At 47.2% G+C, this 23,314-nt stretch overlaps 1 protein-coding gene and 2 long non-coding RNA genes across 9 annotated transcripts in view; 2 read left to right on the plus strand and 1 right to left on the minus strand.

Annotated features, from left to right (window-relative positions):
* Positions 1-8: 8 nt before the first annotated feature.
* Positions 9-6,681, plus strand: LOC111092482. Its single transcript, XR_005378800.1, has 3 exons — positions 9-2,178; positions 3,448-3,598; positions 6,448-6,681. It is a non-coding gene; the product is annotated as an uncharacterized LOC111092482 (long non-coding RNA).
* Positions 6,682-8,763: 2,082 nt separating this feature from the next.
* LOC111092325 lies at positions 8,764-9,769 on the minus strand. The gene is made up of 2 exons (XR_005378281.1): positions 9,713-9,769; positions 8,764-9,446 (listed from the first exon to the last, which is right to left on the minus strand). It is a non-coding gene; the product is annotated as an uncharacterized LOC111092325 (long non-coding RNA).
* Positions 9,770-9,828: 59 nt separating this feature from the next.
* Positions 9,829-23,314, plus strand: part of ARMC9 (armadillo repeat containing 9) — a 147,457-nt gene continuing 133,971 nt past the window's right edge. For 5 of the 7 annotated variants that reach the window (XM_038574163.1, XM_038574166.1, XM_038574167.1 and 2 more), the window contains exons 1-3: positions 9,829-9,931; positions 17,265-17,350; positions 18,768-18,893. In XM_038574163.1, coding sequence (XP_038430091.1) covers positions 17,300-17,350; positions 18,768-18,893 — 177 coding nt within the window. In that variant the 5' untranslated portion in view covers positions 9,829-9,931; positions 17,265-17,299. Of the gene's footprint in view, positions 9,932-17,264; positions 17,351-18,767; positions 18,894-22,822; positions 22,917-23,314 lie in introns of those variants that run through there. The other 2 variants (XM_038574165.1, XM_038574169.1) reach the window with 2 other exon arrangements.

Genomic DNA, 23,314 nt, shown 5'->3' on the forward strand with positions numbered 1-23,314 from the left:
AGAGAGAGAATACGTTTCTGTTGTGTTAAGCTGTCCAGTGCGTGATAACGTGTTATGGTGGCTCCACCAAACTAATACGGCTTCGATGGCTGGACTCCTTTCCCAAGGTCACCTCCGGGTCTCATGTGGTGCCTGCACTTCAGACGAACCATCTGCATTCCAGCCACAAAGAAGGAGGAAGGAAGAAGAAAACAAAGACACAACTTTCCCCTGACTGACACATCCCAGATGTCGGGCCATCGTTTCTGCCCTCATCCCCTTGGGCTGTAGATGAAGTACCGAGGAGCATGCGGCCAGCTAAGAATGCTTTTATTGCTGTGGGAAAAGACGAGAAGGGTAATCGGGCACAATACTGCTCATTTCAGGACACACAATCTGTCTCCCTTTGCCTCCATTACATGTTTCTGGCCCCCAGATGCCCCATTGATGAAGCCAGACCACCGTCCTTTCCCGGAGCAGCACCCTGCCCTGCTGGCTCCCTTCCTTCCCGGCTCCAAATACTCTTCTCTGCCAGGGCACTTCAGGTCAGCCGCAGCTCCCCCTTGAACGGCACAGCCCACACCCACTTCGGTACTCAGACGCAAAGGCCCTGGGGCCAGCCCCCAGATTCCTGGGAAGGTGCACACTGAGACCGGGGGCTCCTGTCTGCTCCTCACCCCACCAGTGTGCTGAAGGACTTATCCAAGTATTTCTTCCAAACCAGTCCAGTGCTCAGCCTACCAGAAAACCTACAGAAAGAAATTTCCTTCGTCTCCATACAAACGGGACTGTGTCAAATTTCCAGCCTGGCTGTGGTTCGTTGGATGTCACCACACATGGCCCAGGTGGAAAACCTCCAAATTCAGAACATCTACCCCTCCAGGCCACTAGCCAATAGGCCTGGTGTCCAGAGGGGTTGGATTGAAGGGTCCCTTGGCAGCAGGAGGTCCCCCTCTCACTCTCCATGTGTTTTTCATGTGGTTTCATTGACTCCCGAGCCCCTACTCAGCAGTCCTGGAGAGCTCTGGCTCCAAGACTCTGGGACTCTGCTGTTAAAAGCCCCTCTCGGAGCTGGGGCCTGCTGTATTCTGTAGGTTGCCAAGTGTCACCTGCAAAGTGGAGAGCACAATCTTGACGTGTTAGTCTCGGCTGCTGGGATACGGAGGGGAGGGGAGCAGCTCCAGAGAGCAGCTGTCCAGGCCCCTACTGTGTGCACCCAGTGTCCTGGCCTCAGCTTCCTGGAACTACCACTGCCAGCTCTGCCCTGACTCCTTGTTTGGGCCATATTTGCCTGAGCCCAGGGGATGGACAAGGTTCATGTCACTTTTCCTGGACAGCTTTTCAGCCCCTAGGCGCTGCAAATCCTCAGGGGGAGGGGTGACTTAACTCTATTTACCAGAAACTTCTGAGCCCAGACAAGATATGTACACACTGCACCATACTCCACATCTCTGCCTGCTTTGACACCTCCCCCCAGGATCTTGGCAGGATCCTGGGACCTGGCCCAGGGAGTCAGAGACCCAGGCCATTCCCCTGACATGCTGAACGAGGGAAGAGGGGGGTCACAGAGCCAGAAGCTGGGGCACGTATCTGTGCCCCTCCACCTCTCCTCCTTGCTGGAGAGTTCTCTCTCATGGGCAGGCCCGGAGGCCTGGGATTGAGCCCTCACTCACTGCCCAGCGAGCCTGTGTGAGCCCAGACTCTTCGATGCTAGCAAAGCGACCAGCGTGCACATGCTCAGCAAAGAAGGGGCCTTTACTCTATACTCGCAGAGGTATTTTAGAAAGCCCAGGGCAGCGTGTAGCCACCCTGGGAGGGCTGGAATCAGACCCTCAGGGGGCACCCTGCCCTGGGGCTTAGCTCTCTGCAGGCCACCCATTCCAGGCCTGGCCACTGAGGGAACTGACTTCCAGTCGCTCCCACTCAGAGCCACAGGGCAGAGCCCAGAGGAAAAGAGCCCCAAGTGCGGAGCTGAAGGGTTTCATCGCTGGAGTCCTGCAGCTCTGGGCGAAGCCAGCTCCTCCTCTGCCTTAACCTGTGATGTGAGCCAACGAAGTCCCTTTGCCTTAAACTGTTTAATATTTCACTTATTTATTTATTTATTTATTTTTGAGTAAGCGCTCCACCCTACGTGGGGCTCAAACTCAGGACCCAGAGAGGCGCACGCTCCACCGACCCCGCCGGCCCGGCGCCCCTTAGGTAAGCTATTTTGAGAGAGGTTCCCGGCACCGGATTTGAAGGCGGGCCCCGTCTGACTTGGGAGGGAGGGAGGGAGCCGAGGCAGGAGGGAGAAAGAGTTTGCAAGGGCACCCGGGCAGCTCGCAGCGAGGCGGGCCTGGCGCGGTGCAGAGGCAGTTCCAGCTTTGCCCCACTCCTTCCCGGGCTGCGCGGGCGGGGGTGCGCCTCCCCCCCGGGTGCGCCTCCCCCCACCCCCTTCCCGAGCGCGGGCAATTTCTGGGAACCTCCGCGGCGCTGGCACCGCCGGACTCCGGGGGCCTGGAAGTGACCGCCCGCGGGCGGGGAGGCGGCGGCCCGGCGGGAGCCAGCTTTCCGCCCCGCCCGGCGCAGGTCGGGGGGTGGAGGTGACCGCTGCACCCCGCATGCCCCCCCTCGCACCCCCGGGCGCTCTTCGCTCCGCCCCGCCCCCTGCGCCCCCTGCTGGCCACCCAGGGGCGCCCCCCGCCCCAGTTCCGCAGGGCAGGACCTCGCGCCGCCCCCCACCCGCAGCTCATTCAGCGGGGGGGTGGGGGTGGGGCTCTGAGAATGTGCATTTCTTTTTTTTTTTTTATTTACTTATTCATGAGATATACAGAGAGAGAGAGAGAGAGAGAGAGGGGCAGAGACACAGGCAGAGGGAGAAGCAGGCTCCATGCAGGGAGCCTGACATGGGACTCTATCCTGGGACTCCAGGATCATGCCCTGGGCCAAAGGCAGGCGCTAAACCACTGAGCCACCCAGGGATCCCCTCAATGTGCATTTTTAAGCTTGCTTAGAAGCTGGTGATATTCCTCACTAAAAACCTTAAGTGTCTGTATCTCTGTATCTATGAACATGACCAGTGGAGAGTCCCACCAGTCTCTTGCAGAAGTATACTTGGTTTGGAAAGATCTCAGTTCCATGAAGCACCTGGCTGGCTCAGTTGGTAGAGTACATGAATTTTGATCTTGGGGTTGTGAATTCAAGCCTCATGTTGGGTACAGAACCTAACTAAAAAAAAAAAAAAAAGATTTTTAGTTCCAAATTTGCTCTTCTGGAAGTCCATTTTAAGGCCTGGATCTTTTTGGCAACTTCATTCAGGCCACAGAACAATTGGGGGCTGTGATGTGACTCACATCTCCAGGATAAGGTAAAGAAGGATGGCACTTGAGGCCAAGATGGACTCTGAGACTCTGGCCTCCCCCATTTTCAGGCCTCCCCTGCTTTCCTGCTCAATGATAGCTCCCCTGGGGGATGTGTCTTCCCACCCAGGTATGCTCTCTTTTCATGAAATCAAGCAGCCCCTGGGAGACCAAAATCCAGTGCTTTCACCTCTGCATGGACTCTGAATTGGGAAAACAGATGGATCTGAATCCCTCACACAACATGAGATTTGGACAGTGACCAGAACCCAACTTTCCTGGTAGGACTTTTTTTTTTTTTTTTTTTTTTGTCTAGGCAGCGTCTTGCAGCAGTCCTTCTTTTGATTTGTGCCTAGTATTCCAGTATGTTCCTCCTCCTACCTGCTGATTAGATCCAGGCCCTGTGCTTCCTCAGAGACATGCTCTTGGTCTGAACTCCTGTAGGAGCTCTAGCGATAAGCTCAGTCTAGCTGGCTGCCAGCTTTGTCTGAGTGGGTCGGCCTTAAGGGCTTTACCCTCTCATCCAACTCATTCTTCTGCGGGATTTTTACAGTGTTCTTTCTGTGTGGTCTCAGCTCTTCGTCCTTCAGTAGAGATAGTGGCCAGACAGTTGCCTGCTACGGCGGCAAGGATGACTTCATTTGAGAGCTGTTTCCCTTTTGGATCTGTTTCCCCAGGCAAGGGCAACAAAAGCAAGAATAAACAGATGGGACTGTGTAAAAATAAAAAGCTTCTGCACAGCAAAGGAAACCATTAACAAGACAAAATGGCAACCTATGGAATGGGAGAAGATACTTACAAACTTGACAAGGGGTGGATATCCAAAATATATAAAGAACTTTTACAAATCAATAACAAAAGGGCAAACAACCCTATTAAAAAATAGGCTGAGAGGTCCGTGGGTGACTCAGTTGGTTAAGTATATGACTCTTTTTATTTATTTATTTATTTATGATAGTCACAGAGAGAGAGAGGCACAGAGACAAAGGCAGAGGGAGAAGCAGGCTCCATGCACCGGGAGCCCAATGTGGGATTCGATCCCGGGTCTTCGGGATCGCACCCTGGGCCAAAGGCAGGCGCCAAACCGCTGCGCCACCCAGGGATCCCAGTATATGACTCTTGATTTCGGCTCAGGTCATGATTTCAGAGTGGTGAGATCAGGCCCATGTCAGGCTCCACTCTCAGCAGAATCTGCTTGAGGTTCTCTCTCTCTGTCTCCCTCTGCCTCCACCTCCCGCCCCCACTCATGCTCTCTCTCTCTTTCAAATAAATAAATTTTAAAAATATTTTTTAAAAATGGGCAGAGGACCTGAATAGGATTTTTTCAAAGAAGACATACAGATGGTTAATAGGCACAGGAAAAGATGTTCAACATCACTCATCATCAGGGAAATGCAAATCGAAGTTATGATGAGATGAGATACTGCCTCATATGTCAAAATGGTTATTATAAAAAAAAAAAAACAAGAAATATCAAGTATTGGCAGGGAGAAAAGGAAACCCAGGTGCATCATTGGTGGGAATGTAAAAGTTAGTGCAGCCACTGTGGAAAACTGTATGTTGGAGGTTCCCTCCAAAATTGAAAAAAGAACTGTCATATGACCCAGCAAGTCTACTTCTGCATATTTATCTGAAGAAAATGCAAACACTAATTTAAAGAGACATATGTACCCCTATGTTTATTGCAGCATTTTTTATAGAAGCAACCTAAGTTTTCATTGACAGATGAAAGGATAAGGAAGTGATAAGGAAGTGACTATATATATATATATATATATATATATATATATATATATACACATATATATATATATCAGCCAATGGAATATTACTCAGCCATAAAAGAATGAAATCTTGCCATTTGTGACAACACTGATGGACCTGGAGGGTATTATGCAAAATAAATAACTCAGAGAAAGACAAATATTCATGATTTATGATTTCACTCATATGTGGAGTCTAAAAAACAAAATAAATGAAGAAACAAAACAAAACAGAAACAGACTCATAGATACAGAGAACAAACTGGTGGTGGCCAGAGGGGAGGCAGGTGGGGAGATGGGCCAAACAGGTGAAGCATTAAGAGGTACAAAATTCCAGTTATGAAGTAAGTAAGAGGGATATAATGTATAGCATGAAGAATATAGTCAATAATATTGTAGTAACTTTGGGGCTGCTGGCTGGCTCAGTCAGTAGGGCATGTGACTCTTGATCTCAGGGTCATGAGTTTGAACCCCACATTGGGTATAGAGATTACTTAAAATTATTTAGTTTTATTTTTAGATTTTATTTATTTGCTCATGAGAGACACAGAGAGAAAGGCAGAGACACAGGCAGAGGGAGAAGCAGGCTCCCTAAGGGGACCCTGATGTGGGACTCAATCTTACTTAAAATTTTAAAAAAAGTATAATGTAATAACTTTGTATGAGTAACTAGACTTACTGTGGTGAGCATTTTGTAATGTATAAAAATATCAAATCACTATCTTGCATATCAATTATAAATCAATAAAAAATAAAATGTTTGAAACTGAAAAAAAAAAAAGAGAGAGAGAGAGAGAACTACATAGCATGCCACAGAGATGCATGGCCTCCCACCATCAAGGTGCTCAAGGACTGAGGCCCAGAGAGGGCTGTTGACTTCATAAGATTCAGATTTGTCCCTTGAACCTGGAACTCAGCCAGTCCCTTTTATTTCCAGGGAAAGCCTGGTTAGATCCTCTGAAGTATTGTGCATATTCCAAAAATTGAATTTGAGGTTGAGTTTTCCCCAGCAGCAAGATTTTCATAATCCTAAAATCTGAGTGATGGGTTTATGGAGATTTGTGTTTGAAATTTTCATGCTTAAACGTTTTAGAAAGTCATTTTGGGTCCATCTTGTCTCTGGGAAAACTGGACTTGCCAAGCAAAAACCAATGGGGTGCTTTGGTAAGCCTAAGAGATGGGAAGGCGAGGCAGTTGGTTCAGTGTGCTGCTCTGAACTTAGGAATCTACAGAGCAGAGTCAGCTAGGTAGGGCCAAGATGAAGCTTCAGATAGAAGCAGTTTGCGTTTGTGACAAAAGTAATCTTTGTACCTATCATGACATATCAAATGGGTTAAATATACTGAATCTGATATATTTTTTTCCAGTTTAATGCTTGTATCCCACAAATGTTCAAGGATTTGAAGGAATTTTTACACTATAACTAAAGAATGATGGCAGTTTATTTACTAACTTTATCAAGAAATATCTACTTGTCCCAGCATCAGGCACAATCACAAAGATGTTACATGTCAGAAACCAACCTAAGTGTTTGACAACTTAAAGTACTGGTAAGAAGCTACCTCTGGATTATAAAATTAACATAACATTTTAAATTAATAATAAACTCCATTTTTAAAAAAGGTTTTGTTTATTTATTCATGAGACACACACAGAGAGGCAGAGACACAGGCGGAGAGAGAAGCAGGCTCCATGCAGGGAGCCCGATGTGGGACTCGATCCCAGGACTCCAGGATCATGCCCTGGGCTGAAGGCAGGCACTCAACCGCTGAGCCACCCGGGCTGCCCTAAACTCCATTGTTGAAGCTACTTTTAGTTGATATGACATATATAGAAATTATGTATACAATTAATAATTCTCTGGGGTGCAAGTGACAGAAACCCAACGTGAATCAACTTAGATAAAAAAGATGGTTGATTGGAGGGAGGTATGGTTTACACAAAGGACAGAGCTGCTGCAGAAATGAGAGCAGCTCCATGGAACTCAGAATCTGGGCCCAAGGATTTGATACCCCTAACAGGCTCTCTTTGCATCTCTCCTGAGTGACAGCTTCATTTTCTTAGGTTGTTTTTTTTTTTTTAAAGATTTTATTTATTTATTCATGATAGTCACACAGAGAGAGACAGAGAGGCAGAGACACAGGCAGAGGGAGAAGCAGGCTCCATGCAAGGAGCCCGACGTGGGATTCGATCCCGGGTCTCCAGGATCGCGCCCCGGGCCAAAGGCAGGCGCCAAACCGCTGCGCCACCCAGGGATCCCCTCTTAGGCTTTTTTTAGTTGATAAAGGACATGGTTACAAGGCTGCCCTGGAGTTTCATTTTACAATAATCTGAACATACTTCAACAGAACAATCCCAAGGTAAGACTCACTGGCTCAGCCTGAATCACATGCCCATCCTGGGCCAATCACTGTGGTGAGAGAGATAGGGTAAGATTAGTCCATTCTGGGCTGGGTGCCTAGCCCTATGGTCAGGTTTATCACCAGGAGAGAGGTGATGGGCAAAGATAATCACCAGCACAATGACCATAATCCTGGCAGTCAGGCAAATGCCCTCAGAAGGCAAAGCAGAGCAGGAATGGTTTTGTTTTGTTTTGTTTTTTTTAGAGAGACAGAACAACTGAGAGGGGCAGAGGAAGGGGGAAGAGGGAGAGAGAATCTCAAGCACTGTGCTGAGCTTGGAGCCCAATGTGGGACTCAATCTCACCACCTTGAGATCATGCATGACCTAAGCTGAAACCAAGAGTCTGATGCTTAAACGAATGAGCCACCCAGGTGCCCCAGTTGTAGTTTTATCATAGCTAAGAGCCCAGGGCCCAAAGGCACCAGGGCCTAGATTCAAATCTGATGCCACAACCACTCCCCAGCTGTGTGAACTCTGAGTTCTTAACCTTGCTGTACTTCATGTTATTTACCTTGTCAAAGACAAAACCTGGACGGGTAAGGAGATTGATTTCATTCAGGTTACAGCAATAGGGAGAGCATCCCAGTTCAGACATCAACGTGCACATTACCTCAGGTAAAGCACAACATTGTTAATCTATAAAATGCTGAAAATACCCATCTCATAGATGTGATGTGAGTTAAATAATCTATGTTATCACTTAGCACAGTGCTAGGCACATACAGGGTTGTCATATTCAGCAAATAAAAATACAGGACAATATAATGTTCTGTATTCGCCATAAAATAAGGCAATATTTGGGATGTCCTTATATATATTTTTAATTTTTATTTATTTATGATAGTCACACACAGAGAGAGAGAGAGAGAGAGGCAGAGACATAGGCAGAGGGAGAAGCAGGCTCCATGCACTGGGAGCCCGATGTGGGATTCAATCCCGGGTCTCCAGGATCGCGCCCTGGGCCAAAGGCAGGTGCTAAACCGCTGCGCCACCCAGGGATCCCAGGATGTCCTTATATTAAAAACTTATGTGAAATTCAAATTTAAATATTCTAGGGAAGCCTGGGTGGCTCAGCGGTTGAATCTGCTTTCAGCTCAGGGCATGATCTCAGAGTTCTGGAATCGAGTCCCACATCGGGCTCCCTGCATGGAGCCTGCTTCTCCCTCTGCCTATGTCTCTGCCTCTCTCTCTCTCTGTGCCTCTCATGAATAAATAAAATCTTAAAAAAGAAAAAGTAAAAAAACCCACAAATTTAAATGTTCTATATTTTGTCTGGCAACTTTTGGCACACAGTGAGGTCACAAATGTTAACTTATTGGAATTGGGGAGCTTCATTTTTTTTTTTTTTCATTTTCAATATATATCACAAAGACAGGATTTCTCTTCCTGCTAAATGGCAGGGTTTTTTTGTTTGTTTTCTTTTTTTGAAGACAATCTCAAGTCCCAGAAGAGTACTGGCAGCGCTGGGAGCTAGGGAGATGGTGGCCACAGACCATCTTAGGGCTTCTTCAGGGTAAAGCTCACCTACTTTCTCCATGCTCTCTTCCCTGACTCTGGCCTCGGGTCATCTTTTTTTTTTGTTTGTTTGTTTGTTTTGGGTCATCTTTTTGGAAGCACGAGGTGGTAACACAGAGATTGCCACTCAAGAGCCTCGGTCTCTAAGGTACCGCCTCGAGGGAAGGTGTGGTCTCTAACCACCTCCCCGACCTCCCGCTGAACTGGGGGGGGAGGACTGGCAAGTCCTCTTTCAGTGCCGTTGGACTTGAGCTCCCAAGCACCGCGTGCAAGGAGAGGGAGGATCTGCATTCCTGAATTATTTTTGAAAACCAAAATCTCGGGTGTTTCGGAGAACGAAATTTCTGTAAAATTCCAGGAAACTGCTAGCTGCACCAGGGTGGACGTCTGAGGCCTTCGGGCAGATTCTGGGCGACATCGCTCGTTCTAAGGTAGCTCTGGGTCGCTCCTGTAAAATGAGAATAACAAAATAAATAAATAAATAAATAAATATAAATCAATCAATCAATCAATCAATCAATCGAACCGAGAACAACAGCTAGGCGTTTCCACGACCACCAGCCTGTACGCTGGCCTCCTGCCGCCCTCGGCTCATCCCCAGAGCCGGGCACGGCACCAGGCGCGTCGTTCGGCGCATGAACGACGGGGAAGTCGCGGTGAGGAAGCCAGGGTCGCCTCCCCCGCCCAGGACGCGGCCCGCAGCGGCCACCGAACCGCAAACCGCAGCTTCACTTCCGCGCCCAGGAAGCGCCGCGGCCCCAGCGCCCCGAGCGCCCGCCTTTCCTCCCAGCATGCTCCGCGCCGGCGCGTCCCGCGATTGGCTGCGCCGCCCCCACGTGACGCTGCGCCGGCGGCGGCGGCGGTTGCCGGGGCGACGGCCCGAGAGGTGGCGGCCGAGCGGGTTCGGCGCGGATGCCCGCGGCGGTGCAGCAGGTAAGCGCGGCCGCAGAATCCGCAGCTCCGGGCGGGAAGCAGCAGTGTGGGGGGCCCGAGGGCCGCAGGAAAGCCGGCGTGGCAGCCGCCCCCCGACACCCCCGTGTCTGGTCCGCCGCCCTGGGCCCGAGGCCGCCTCCTGGACCCACGGAGGAGCGGCCCGCGGCTTCCCGCAAGCCGACCCGGATCTGTGCCTCAGTGGGCCAAACGTGAGGGGCCGCGTCTCCCCGCGGGGCGAGCGGGTGGCCTCCGTTACCCGCATCAGCGCCGCCTCCCCAGACTTCATCCCACCTGAGCCAAAGTAGGATGCCAGCCATGCATGCTCGTCCTCCAGGCAAATCCCATAGCCTTCCCCTTCCCCGCCAGCTCGTCGGCCCTAGAGCCCCTCGTGTAGAAACGAAGCCACCACACTGCAACCCCCCAAGAGTGGCTGAAGTTTTCTCTAGTTCCTGCATCCAGCAGTAGAGCAGTGCTTCGCAAACTTGCGTGTGCATAGAAATCACCCCCGGGGGGCCACCTGGGTGGCTCAGTGGTTGAGCATCTGCCTTTGGCCCAGGTCGTGACCCCCGGGGTCCTGGGATCGAGTCCCACGTCCGGCTCCCCGCATGGAGCCTGCTTCTCCCTCTGCCTGTGTCTGTGCCTCTCGCTGTCTCTCATGAATAAAGAAGTATTATCTTAAAAAAAAAAAATCAGCCGAGCAGCTTGTTTAAAACAGTTTCTGGGCATCATGCCACCCTGGTGTTGAGTAAGATCATGGTGGTTCTAGGAATTTCATTTGCACAAGCATCCCGGGTGATTCCGATTGAGGTGGTGCCCGCATTTGGAGTAATGGTGTGTAGTGGTTAACAGCGGTCTGGATTTAAATTCCGGCTTTTGGCCCTTACTGGCTGGATTATTGGGAGCACCAAGGTCTTCTTGAGCCTCAGTTACCTCATCTATAAAAGAATATAAATCATATTCACCTCTCAGGTTTATTGTGAAAATCAAATGTGAAGCATTTTGCACGTTGCCTGGCATACAATAAATTCTTAATAAAGGGGGCAGCCCGAGTGGCTCAGTGGTTTAGCGCCGCCTTCAGCCCAGGGTGTGACCCTGGAGACCCAGGATCGAGTCTCCCGTTGGGCTCCCTGCGTGGAGCCTGCTTCTCCCTCTGCCTGTGTCTCTGCCCCCCGCCCCTGTCTCTCATGAATAAATAAATAAAATCTTTAAAAAATCTTAATAAATGAACTTTTATGATATAAAGGTTTAGAGAGAATTCTGATTTCTGAGAATGTCAGAGTAATGGGACACCCAACAGTGGCTCACATTCACTGATAAGGGCAGACTCTTATTCAAATGAAGGTCTTGAAGAACTTCTCCAAGGAATTGATGTTTATTAAGCACCAGGGTTAGCCACGTGAAAAAAAGAGGAGGAAAATGGTGCAGAGAGAAGAGTATGTGCAAAGGCCCTGAGGTAGGAAGGAGCTTGAGTTCTCAAAAAACAACAAAGTTTTCTTGTTCTAGGGTCTTCAGAAATGCTGTTCTTTCTGCTTGGACTTGATCTATTTGTAAATATCTTGGGTGTCTATCATGCCTTCCAGGTGGTTAGTTAAATAAATTTACTTATTTAATTGTATTTATTTTAGAGAGAGAGAGTGCATGAGTAGGGGGGTGCTTGGGGAGGGGAAGAGGGAGAGGGAGAGTCAGAATCTTAAGCACATGCCACACCCAGTGTGGAGCCCAAGGAAGGGCTCAGTTTCACGACCCTCATATCATGACCTGAGCCAAAATCACGTCGGCTTAATCAACTGAGCCACTCCGGTAGCTTAATCAACTGAGCCACTCAGGTACCCCTGGAGGGATCACATTTAAATCTACCTCCCTGCATTTGTAAACAGGGTAATAAGTGTAGCAGTAGAAGTAAACGTAGAGTTCAGAGAGGAGGAGGAGAATTGCCTTGATAGGGAAGGAAGGGAAGGGGTTCGTGGAAGACCTGAAGGAGGTCAGTTCTGGGTTAAGTTAGCACAATGAGTGAAGTTTGTGGTGGGGCGAGTACATCAAACAGAAGTTTTGGGATTTGTGAAAGAGCATGCGGTACAGAGGAATGCTGGGAGTTTACCACTGGTGGGCCTCATGTGGGGAAGGGGTAGGGGCAGCAGTGAGAGGGGCAGGGGTGGTGTGGATCCAGAGAAGGGCTGCAGAGATGGTGGTCCTTAACAGCAGGCGGCCTTTCTTCTTCTGTATCTGGCAGGTCTGCAGGTGCCAGAAGGGTAGGTGTCCTCCCTGCTACTTGCAGATCACTGCCTTCCTTCTTCAAAACTCCCAGCTCCATTGAAGTGCATACCCCAGTCTTGACCACTTGCTGCCCCACCTTGACACCGACACCTCCTGGGAGTGCAGTTGTCACCCCGCGAAGACCATAGCGCCTGGCTGCCTGGCTTGCGGTCTACCTCTCCACCTCCTCTACTTCATTTTTAGGGATTTCACCATCCTGGCTCCAGTTTCTTCATCTTTTAGGCATCTTTTTTGTCCCATTCTCTTTACTCCCATGATCATGAATGTTTTATTACTGGATCACCCCCTAAATCAAGCACCCATTCCACTCTGATCATGCTTTTTATCTTTCAAGCGCCCGTGGATGTGCCTCTGAAGCAGATCTTAGGCCCAGTGCCCTCTTAGGCAGGAGTTTGACCCTGTTGCTTTTTCACTGCCCAACAACCCCCCATGTGCTTCCCCTCCTCTCCCTTTGCTGCTCTATAACTGTTGCACTTGTCTTCTCTTTCCCTTGTCTTCTGGAAAAACCTCACCCTGGCTAGCCTAACTCAGAGAGCTGAGAGTGGCTGGAGAAAGACTACAAAATCATGCAGACTGGTTCCATTTTGGATTTTAGTCCATGAGTCTTAAGCAGACTCTCAATACTAGAAATCCTGCCACGTGTCCGTAGGCACTTTGGTTCCTCCCTTCTCTTCTCTTTCAGCTGTCACATGCTTCTGACTGTCAGCTCATGACATTGTTTCTTGTTTTCCTCATCACTGAGTCTGTCTGTGTCTTTGGTCAGTACCCATGTCCTCTGCCCTCCCTCTGTATTTGGGGGGTGGACCATCCCTGCCCTATCTAGAGCCTGGCCCTCCAGTGGGACTCTGGATGCGGCAAGGACCTAGCTTCCTTACCCATCTCCTCTCCTCTGCCTCAATTTGTCCTTCTCTAACTGGGTCATTCCCATCACTTTAGAAACCTGCTGCTGTAACATCCTCCACCTTAAAAAACCTCCCATCTCTTTCCAGCCACCACTCCCCCTCCTTTCCTCTCCTTTTTGTGACAGATCTCCCTGTCTGTCCTTTGTTACTTCTCTTGCTCTCTTTAGTCCTTTCGAGGCAGGCACCTCTCATCACTGCTCGTACCTCTGTGTTGCCAAATCCAGGGCTTCAGTCTTCTACCTTCGTGTTACTTGACCACAAGTAGTCGCAGTTGATGTGGGGACCACCTTCCTTGGCTTCCAGGTGCTACAGTCTCCTGGTTGTGTCCCACCAACGGGTCACTGCTCTTGCTTCGTCTCTTGCTGGCTGCTTCTCTTCGGTCCCTGAATGGTCCAATGCTCAGGCCCAGGCCTTCTCCTTAGGAGTCCTGTTTGGGATCCTTGTCTCCTGAAATGCCATCTTTATGCTGACAGTTCCCAAATGCTTGCCTCCAGCTCCTGCCTTTCCCTTTACTCTGGACTCACATGCCCCGACCTTCTCAGTACCCAGCTCAGATGCCTCATGGGCCTGGGACTCTTGTGACTGGCCCAGGACTCTTGCACTGGCCTCTCAGATGCACCCCCCCCCCCCCATTTTTCCCACCTCAGCAAACGGTATCTGTCTCAGCCCTAGCATCGCCCTTCACTTTTCCCCCTCACATCATCCACCTCTGGTCCATCAGTGGGTCACACCACCTCCCTTTTGCATTTGGAACCCTAAAACCCTTCACAGAGTTCCTGTTGCTCCTCCAAACTTCCCTCATCACCAGCTTGGGCTTTGCAGTGGCCTCCTTACCACCGTGTTCCCTCAGGCTTCCCCATGCAGCAGACCCTGCTGTTAAGAACCGTAGATCTGATGGTGGCAGGCCCCTCCCAGTCCCCTCTCCAGGCTTCCTGTCACCCTGAAGCTGCTAGCTCACAAAAGGCCTATCTGACCTGCTCTGGGCCCTCATGGCCTCCATGCCTGGCTTCCCTCACCACACCTCTGTCCCTCAGCACTCCACCGCCTGAGTACTTGCAGCTCCCTCTCCCCCAGACCCAGAAGTGCTCAGGTCCTCATGTCTCTGCCCATGTGGTCTCAAGGAGGCCTTCACCACGTCATCTAAAGTGACCCTATGCCATTCTTCTCCAAACTGTCCCCTTCCTTGCTTTATTTTCCCCGTATCTGATATTACTTCCATCCAGTAAGTATTTTTGAGCAACTATAGCATGCCAGGCACTGGCCATGCCAGGGAAATGGAGGTTCCTCCTAAATCCACAGGGAGCACTACTTAATGTAGGGATGTTCAGTCAGGTAGTGGTTAGTGCTGTTGAGAAAAATAATGCTGGACAAAAGACTAGGAGGTGATGGAGCTGACCCCTTACAAAGGGTAGTCAGGGCAAGTCTCTCTGAGGAGGTGACATTTAAGTGACCTGAATGAGATGAGGGTGTCAGGAGGGTGTCTGCAGTAAGTGCAAAGTCCTCGAGAGAGAGAGGACAGGCATGTGCTGTGGACATCCAGTGAGTGCAGCCACATGGCAGCCACTGTGGCTCAAGTTAACAGAGCAGAGGAGAAAGTGTGGAAGGGAAGGATCACTTGGTAATAGGATAGAAATTCAAGTGGAGATAGAAGGGATGGAAGACTGTGTCCCCGTACCTTGGGGGAGATGAAGCCACAAATGATAGTGAGACAAAGAGAATGAAAAGGAGGAAATTACTACTTTTAATCTCCCTGACTTGTGCTCAAATAAGTCAATGGACTCTAATGGGCAGATCAAATGTAATGTTACAGAATCATGTTCCTGTAACCATAAGAGATCTGATAATTCTCCACTTTTTGCATGTGAAAGAGGCCCCAAGTTTTAGTGACTTGCCCCAGACCAGGTGCCAGTGAATGGGACGGTTAGTATTAGTGCCCAGACCTTTTCATTCCTCTGGTGTGATGGGCAGCTAGTGTGGGTGAAGAGCCTGGGAGTGGGGCACCAGGAGTAGCTGCTTTGGGCACACCTGGGGACAGAAAAAGTAGGAAGTGCTTTTTAAAAAGGTTCGCGAGGGATCCCTGGGTGGCTCAGCGGTTTAGCACCTGCCTTTGGCCCAGGGCACAATCCTGGAGTCCCAGGATCGAGTCCCACGTCGGGCTCCCTGCGTAGAGCCTGCTTCTCCCTCTGCCTGTGTCTCTGCCTCTCTCTCTCTCTCTATGTCTATCATGAATAAATTTTAAAAAATTAAAAAAAATAAAAAGGTTCGCGATATATTTTTTTAAGATTTTATTTATTCATGAGAGACACAGAGGGGCAGAGACACAGGCAGAGGCAGAAGCAGGCTCCATGCAGGGAGCCCGACGTGGGACTCCATCCTGGGATCCCAGGATCACGCCCTGGGCCGAAGGCAGGCGCTAAACTGCTAAGCCACCCGGGGATCTCCAGTTCGTGATATTTTATCTATTTAAATGTTTGGAAATGTATATAGATGTTGTCCATCCATAAATATAACTTTAAAAAACTTGACTGTGGGGCTCCTGGGTGGCTCAGTCAATTAAGCATCCGACTCTAAGTTTTCGGTCAGGTCATGGTCTCAGGGTCATGAGATTGAATGCCCAGTGTGGAGCTTGCTTGAGATTCTCTCTGTCCCCCTGCCCTCCTCCTCCACTGCCCCCTCCCCCCCGCACAGCTTGTGTGCACACGCTCTCTCTCTAAACAAAAAACAAAAACTGACATAATGCATTCTCTGTTGCATGACCGTATGTATGTTAACACTTGTGTAAATGGACACCACTTCCTCCCCCATTATTGTAAGGCTAAATGATTGTGGTCTTTGGAAAACATTAAAGATTTCTTGCAAAAAAGTAGTATCTCATATCTCATATCTTTTTGTGAATGGTTACTATTTTTTTACTTGGAGGTTCTGTTCATTTCTATCAGATTAATTTTAATGCATATCCTTCTTTAAGGTAAACGATTGAACCCTATCAAATTCTGTTTTGTTCTAAAATGCACTTTGTGGTCTTGACTGTTTGAATTACGCATAACATGTTATGGCACATTAGAAAACCAAATAAGAAGAATAATCTTTCCCGGTCTCACTACAATCCTCGATTCTCATTGACACCACCTTCTAGCCATGTTCATATTCATTTTTTTTTCTTTTTTTTTTTTTTTTTTTTTAATTTTTATTTATTTATGATAGTTACAGAGAGAGAGAGAGAGAGGCAGAGACACAGGCAGAGGGAGAAGCAGGCTCCATGCACCGGGAGCCCGACGTGGGATTCGATCCCGGGTCTCCAGGATCGCGCCCTGGGCCAAAGGCAGGCGCCAAACCGCTGCGCCACCCAGGGATCCCTCATTTTTTTTTCATATTCATTTTAAGTAGTTGTCAAGGAAGAAGGAATTACTTTGGACATTAGCCTCCATCTTTCCTAGTGCTGCTGTGATAAATTACCATCAGATAAGTGACCTAAAACAACACAGATTTTTTTTTTTTAAGATTTTTATCCCTTTATTCATGAGAGACACGGAGAGAGAGGCAGAGACATAGGCAGAGGGAGAAGCAGCTCCCTCTGGGGAGCCTGATGCAGGACTTGAGCCCAGGATCCCGGGATCACGCCCTGAGCCAAAGGCAGAAGCTCAACCACTGAGCCACCCAGGTGCCCCAAAACAACACAGATTTATTATCTTATAGTTCTGGAGGTCAGAAGTTCAAAATAGGTCTCTCTGAGCTAAAAATCAAGGTGTTCACAGGGCTTGTTCATTTGGGAAGGCTCCAGAGGAGAATCTGTTCCTTGTCTTTCTGAGCTTCTAGAGGCTGTCTGCATTCATTTCTTGGCTTGGGACCCTTCCTCTACCTTTAGGGCAAGCAGTGCATCCACTCAGATAGTGACCCTCTCGCCTCCTTATAAGGATCCCTGTGATTATGCTGGGTCCACCAGATAATCCTAGATACTCACTCTCCCTATTTTAAGGTCAGCTGATTAGCAACCTTAATTCCACGTGCAACATTAATCCCCTCTTGCCATTCAACGTAACATATTCACAGGTTTTGGGGATTAGGATGGCGGCCATTCAGCCCACCACAGCCACCTTTTTATGATTTCACAGATGGTTGAAATGAAAGCTTTTCTCTTATACTTTTGCCTTGTTCAGATTTCTGCTGTGAGAATTAACAGTAACAGTTCAATATGGGGGATATCCTGGCTCATGAATCAGAATTACTTGGACTTGTGAAAGAGGTATGTTCTACAAAACACAGGTTGCAGAAAAAGAGATCTTGAAAACTTGTGTTTTAAAATACAACAAATTTTATAGTGCCTTATAACGTGTTTTCTATCCTTATCATATAGCATGATACTTTTTAAAAAAATTTAACTTAATTGAAATCTTAAAGCCCCTTGTAAAAATTTCTTTAAAGAAAATTGTAATAGTAACATATGCTCATGGTAAAGATTCAAACAATGTGGAAGTATGAAAAGTTTATTTCCCTGTTCCACTCCTGCAGTGACCACCATTAGTGGGTTAATCTATTTTTCCAGACTTTTTTTTCCCCATGAATATTTAAAATATATTTACACATCTATAGTTTGTTTTACAAAATGGAACAATGCTGCACACATTGTTCCAAAACTTGGCTTTTCTCTATCAATAGTATAGTGTGAATATCTTCCTGTGATCTGCCTCATACTCTTCAATGCTTTAGAATTTTCATTGAGTGGCCGTATCTACTTAACTTGTTGCCTGGTGGACATTTAGGTTTCCTACGCTGAAAGCTTTTAAAGGACAGGACCCACACCTTATGCTTGTTTATATTCTCTACGTACTTTTTAGCACATAGTTGGTGCTAAAGAAACTGCTGGTGCTGTTTTTTAGTCTGTGACTAGACCATTCACCAGGCACTGTGAGCCGTGGCAGTGGAGTGAGGCATCTACCCTGGAAACGCAGCTTTGGAGTTCATTGTTGTGATCGTGAATAAATCCTTAAAGCCATCACTGCAAAGGGTTGGGGACCGGGCCTGGGGACATAGGCCACTCGGAGGAGGTGGAAACCAAAAGATGGGCCTACCACAAACAGAAGGAGGGCGGGAGAGCATGGGGAGCGTAAGTAGAGTGCATGGTAGGGAAAGCCAGGGAGAGGGTCTTCCCGGGACAGGTGGTGAGCATGAGTGCTGTGCTTAAGGATCACCAATGATGGTACCTGTCTCTTAATGTGGCGTGGCTTCTGTCCTTAAGGACAGGAATTCTTTCCAGTGCCTGTTTCAGCAGCAAATTCCCAGAGACCTAGCAGACCCAAAGCCGGCCTTCTGAGGATCACTTCTGCCTTTTCCAGACTGCTGAAGACATCAGTTTATTTCCATTGATAAATGAGTCATGCAGCTCACATTTTCTTTCTTTTCTTTTTTTTTCACATTTTCTTTCTGAAAACAAATTTATTTTCTGTAAATAAGCATTTTCTGTGATTGCCTTTCTAGGCTTTTGGTATGTGTGTCAATTAAGTAAATTATAAGCTGGATCCCAGGTTCTCCCAAAGATGACAGTTCATTAACCCCATTATAAATTGGTGATAACACTGAGCCTGTACAATTACATCAAAGACAGTTGCTTTGTTGATGTTAAAATAGAGAAATGTATATACATTTATGTTCTTTTTTTATAGTACTTAGATTTTGCCGAATTTGAAGACACCTTGAAAACATTTTCAAAAGAATGCAAAATGAAAGGAAAGCCATTATCTAAAACAGCAGGTGGCTCTTTAAAGGACTCCAAATCATTGATCATCCAGGTAACATTTTGCTTTTTTTGATCTCTGTCAATAATCGAGATGTTCCCAACTTGTAAGAAATGCTATTACAGAATATTGGAATTGTTTCTGGTAACTTGGTCAGAGTGACTTTTATTTTATTTGTTTTATTTTTTTTTAAAGATTTTATTTATTTATTCATGTGCAACACAGAGAGAGAGAGGCAGAGACACAGGCAGAGGGAGAAGCAGGCTCCATGCAGGGAGCCCGACGTGGGACTCGATCCCTGGTCTCCAGGATCACGCCCTGGGCTGCAGGTGGCACTAAACCGCTGAGCCACCCGGGCTGCCCTTATTTGTTTTATTAATTGATTTATTTTTAAAGTAAGCTCTATGCCCAATGTGGGGCTAGAACTCACAACTCTGAGATCAAGAGTCACATGCTCTACCAACTGTGAGCCAGCCAGGCACCCTCCCAGGCACCCCCAGAGTGACTTTTAGATACTCAGGTGTTTTTGTGTGAATTGGTAATTTTTTTTTTTTTTAAGATTTATTTATTTACATTAGAGAGAGGGAGAGTGTGCAAGCAGGGGGAGGGGCAGAGGAAGAGGGAGAGGCAGACTCCCTACTGACCGAGGAGCCTGCCTAGGGGCTCTATCTCACGACCCTGAGACCATGGCCTGAGTTGAAATCAAGAGTCAGATTCAGGGCAGCCCCCGTGGCGCAGAGGTTTAGCGCCGCCTGCAGCCCAGGGTATGATCCTGGAGACCCTGGATCGGGTCCCATGTCGGGCTCTCTGTATGATGATGCCTGCTTCTCCCTCTGCCTGTGTCTCTGCCTCTCTCTCTCTCTCTGTCTCTATGAATAAATAAATAAAATCTTAAAAAAAAAAGAGTCAGATTCAACCAACTGAACCACCTAGGCGCCCCAGTAATGTCATCTTTAATCTGAGTACCTTCCCTAGGAAATGTGTTGTGACATAGTATCTTTAACATACATGCATTTCTGTTTATTTTACTTATTTTAATTTTTTATTTTATTTATTTTTCAAGATTTTATTTATTTTTAAAAAAAGATTTTACTTATTTATTTATGAGAGACACACAGAGAGAGAGCGAGGCAGAGACACAGGCAGAGGGAGAAGCAGGCTCCATGCAGGGAGCCCGATGTGGGACTCGATCCTGGGTCTCCAGGATCACGCCCTGAGCCAAAGGCGGCACTAAACCGCTAAGCCACCGGGGCTGCCCTCAACCCTAGCTCTTAATGATCATCATTCTACCTCTGTTTCTATGAATTTGACTACTTAAGATACTTCATATTAAGTGGGATCATACAGTATTTTTCTTTTTGTGACTGGCTTATTTCATTTAACATAATGTCCTCAAGGTTTATCCATGTTGTTGCATGTGACAGTGTTTCTTTTTAAAGCTGAAGGATATTTCATTATCTGTCTATACCACATTATGTTTATCCATTCCTCCACCAATGGACATTTGAGTTGCTTCCACCTCTTGGCTATTATGAATAGTGCTGCTGTGAATGTAGGTGTACAAATGCCTCTTTGAGATTCTGCTTTCAGTTATTTTGGATATATATTCAGAAGTGTATTACTGGATCATATGGTACTTCTATTTTTAATTTTCTGAGGAAACTTCATACTATTTTCCACAGTGATTCCATTTTACATTTCCTTCAACAATGCACAGGGATTATAAGTTCTCCACATCCTTACCAATACTTGTTGTTTTCTGTTTTGTTTTTTTTTTGATAGTAGTCATCCTAATGGATGTGAAGTGATATCTTGTGGCTTGGGTTTACATTTCTCAGATGTATTCAGGTCTGTTTTTCTATAACTTTAAAGACCTCGAAACTTTCTGATTGCCACAAACATATGTTTTCTGCTCATTCAATAAATAGCTGTGCCTACTATGATAGCTCTTCTGAACAAAAATACCTGAAACAGCAGCTTAGCAAAATATTGTGTCAGTGGCACTCAACAAATGGAGAATTTCCCTAAGCACAGTTCTGTAAGATGTGTGTGTGTGTGTGTTTATAAGTTATTTTTGATAGTGTGTAAATATTCTAATCTTGGTGACTCTGGCTGGGATCATGTTTTATATTAGAGAAGATCACTAATATTTCTGACTGTATGAGTTATAACACTGGATTGCTTTGTATGTCGATATTATTTTAAATGCAGTGATTTTTCAGGTACGGAATATGAATCATAAGTTAGGATGACTTTTATTTTTTAATTTTTAATTTTTTAAAAAGATTTTATTTATTTATTCATGAGAGACAGAGAGAGAGAGAGAGAGAGAGAGAGAGGCAGAGACACAGGCAGAGGGAGAAGCAGGCTCCATGCAGGGAGCCTGACGTGGGACTCGATCCTGGGTCTCCAGGATCATGCCCTGGGCTGCAGGCGGCACTAAACCGCTGAGCCACCCTGCCGCTGAGCAGGCAGCCACCGCTGCCCGTAGGACGGCTTTTAGATGTGATTATAATGATACAGGGAAGGTTTGTGGTCCCAGGTCTACAAATGAAGAATTCAGAACAAACTCTACATGGTCCATTTGAACATGTGGACTTTGCCAAGCCACATAAGAAAATACCTTGACTCGAAGCCTTAAAATACTTAATACTCAACTCATTCACACAAAGAGCTCTTGGTCACTAGCCCTCTCTGGGGAGAGTGGCTTGCAGGGATGGCAGGGTTTGCTTAGAGTTCAGCAGAGGTGAGCCTGGAGTGGGGTCAGGCCCCAGCAGCACTGCCACTTGGGAAGATCCCCTTCACCTTTGTATCAGTCAGTAATGGGGTTTCTCCTAGTTCTTCAGAGGTGGCAGTGCTTGACTGTACTTTATTTGGGCACCTCCCTTCCCATGGTTGTTGACAGGCTGTCCTTTACTTCTTCCAAGACTGAGGAGCCAAGACCTTCCAGAGTAGGGTAATATTCAGTTGTTCTTGATCACATGGTAGAAAAAATTTCTGTAATAATCACAGTTAAAGATTCTTGACTCTGAGATCATGACCCAAGCCAAAACCAAGAGTTGGTCGACAACTGACTGTGCCACCCAGGCACCTTGAAGATTTTTTTTAAAAAAGATTTTATGTATTTATTCATGAGAGACAGAGAGAGAGAGAGAGAGGCAGAGACACAGGCAGAGGGAGAAGCAGGCTCCATGCAGGAAGCCTGATGTGGGACTTGATTCTGGCACCCCGGGATCACAACCTGAGTTGAAGGCAGACGCTCAACTGCTGAGCCACCCAGGCGTTCCCCCGAAGATTCTTTATTAATGAATGTTTTTAAGCATAACCAGACACTACAACTTTGTGCAGTACGTTCCCATTTTATAATATTAACAAGCTTATTTCTAAAAAACCTAAAAAAAAGGAGGAAAACTATAAAGACATCTAAAAAAAGTATAAAAGAACAATGACCAATTAGTGGTGATGCATAATGGCCTTGTGTGTGTGTGTGTGGGGGGTGTGGATTGGAGGTTCTACAGAAAATCCAGTCCAAGAAAAGCTTTTGCAAATGAACACAAAATGTAGGTCTTAGTATCTTGGGCATATGATACAGTAAGGAAAATAATATGGATCACATGGTTTGGGATTGTTAGGATGTTCTGTCCATTTTGCCTTAACACCTAAATCTGCAAAATTATGCAGCAGGTATTTTCAGTGGGTCACTTATCATTCTTGTTGTGAGGCTGGTGGCATGACAGTTGCCCCCTCCTTTCCCCAGAATTCTCTATTTCAGCGTTTGCATAGTAGGTTTGGAAACTGCCCTGCATAGTCAGGCTCACAGAGCCCTGAGGTTGGAAGAGTACCAGGCCTTTGCTCCTTCCTCCATCTCCAGCCTATGTGTCCCTGTTTCTGTAATTGGTGGACATAGACAGTCCTGTATGGGTGTGTTGGGATCTGTAATCATTTCCCAAGTGCCATCTTGATGGGACATGCTTTAACGACAGGGAGCAAATGGCAGCACCCACCACCCAGGCCTGGGATTGACTGGAGCTGTCACTCCAGGACTCAGCTGGGCGTCAGCAAGCTTCTGTATGTGAGGTGAGTTCTGCTGAGGCCTGGCTGTGCTTTGGGTCTGGCCTGGTTTTTATCGATCACAGGCTGTGGGTCAGCAAGTCTATTGGGGGACTTCAGTGTGTTTATGTGCCTTTGAGTTTTCTGGCCTCAAGTCCTTGGCCTATGCCTGGCACCTTCCACTTCAGAGACTTAAATGTTTTATCTCTTCCTTGTAAAGCCGAGACTTGTTTTTGCAACCAGGGTTGGTTTGTGGGAATCTCAGCCTAAGATACTTGAAGCCATTGAGCTCTATGTTTTTCTGTCTCTTGTCTTGAGAAGGAGACTGAGTTTTCATCACACTGGAACCATGCATGGAGTGTGTGGGGTATCCAGGGTATTGGGTAGACTGTGAGAATTTGGGGTGTTGGGAGAATGGGCATCTA

The sequence above is a fragment of the Canis lupus genome, chromosome 25 (assembly GCF_011100685.1).
Source record: "Canis lupus familiaris isolate Mischka breed German Shepherd chromosome 25, alternate assembly UU_Cfam_GSD_1.0, whole genome shotgun sequence".
Lineage (NCBI taxonomy): Eukaryota > Metazoa > Chordata > Mammalia > Carnivora > Canidae > Canis > Canis lupus.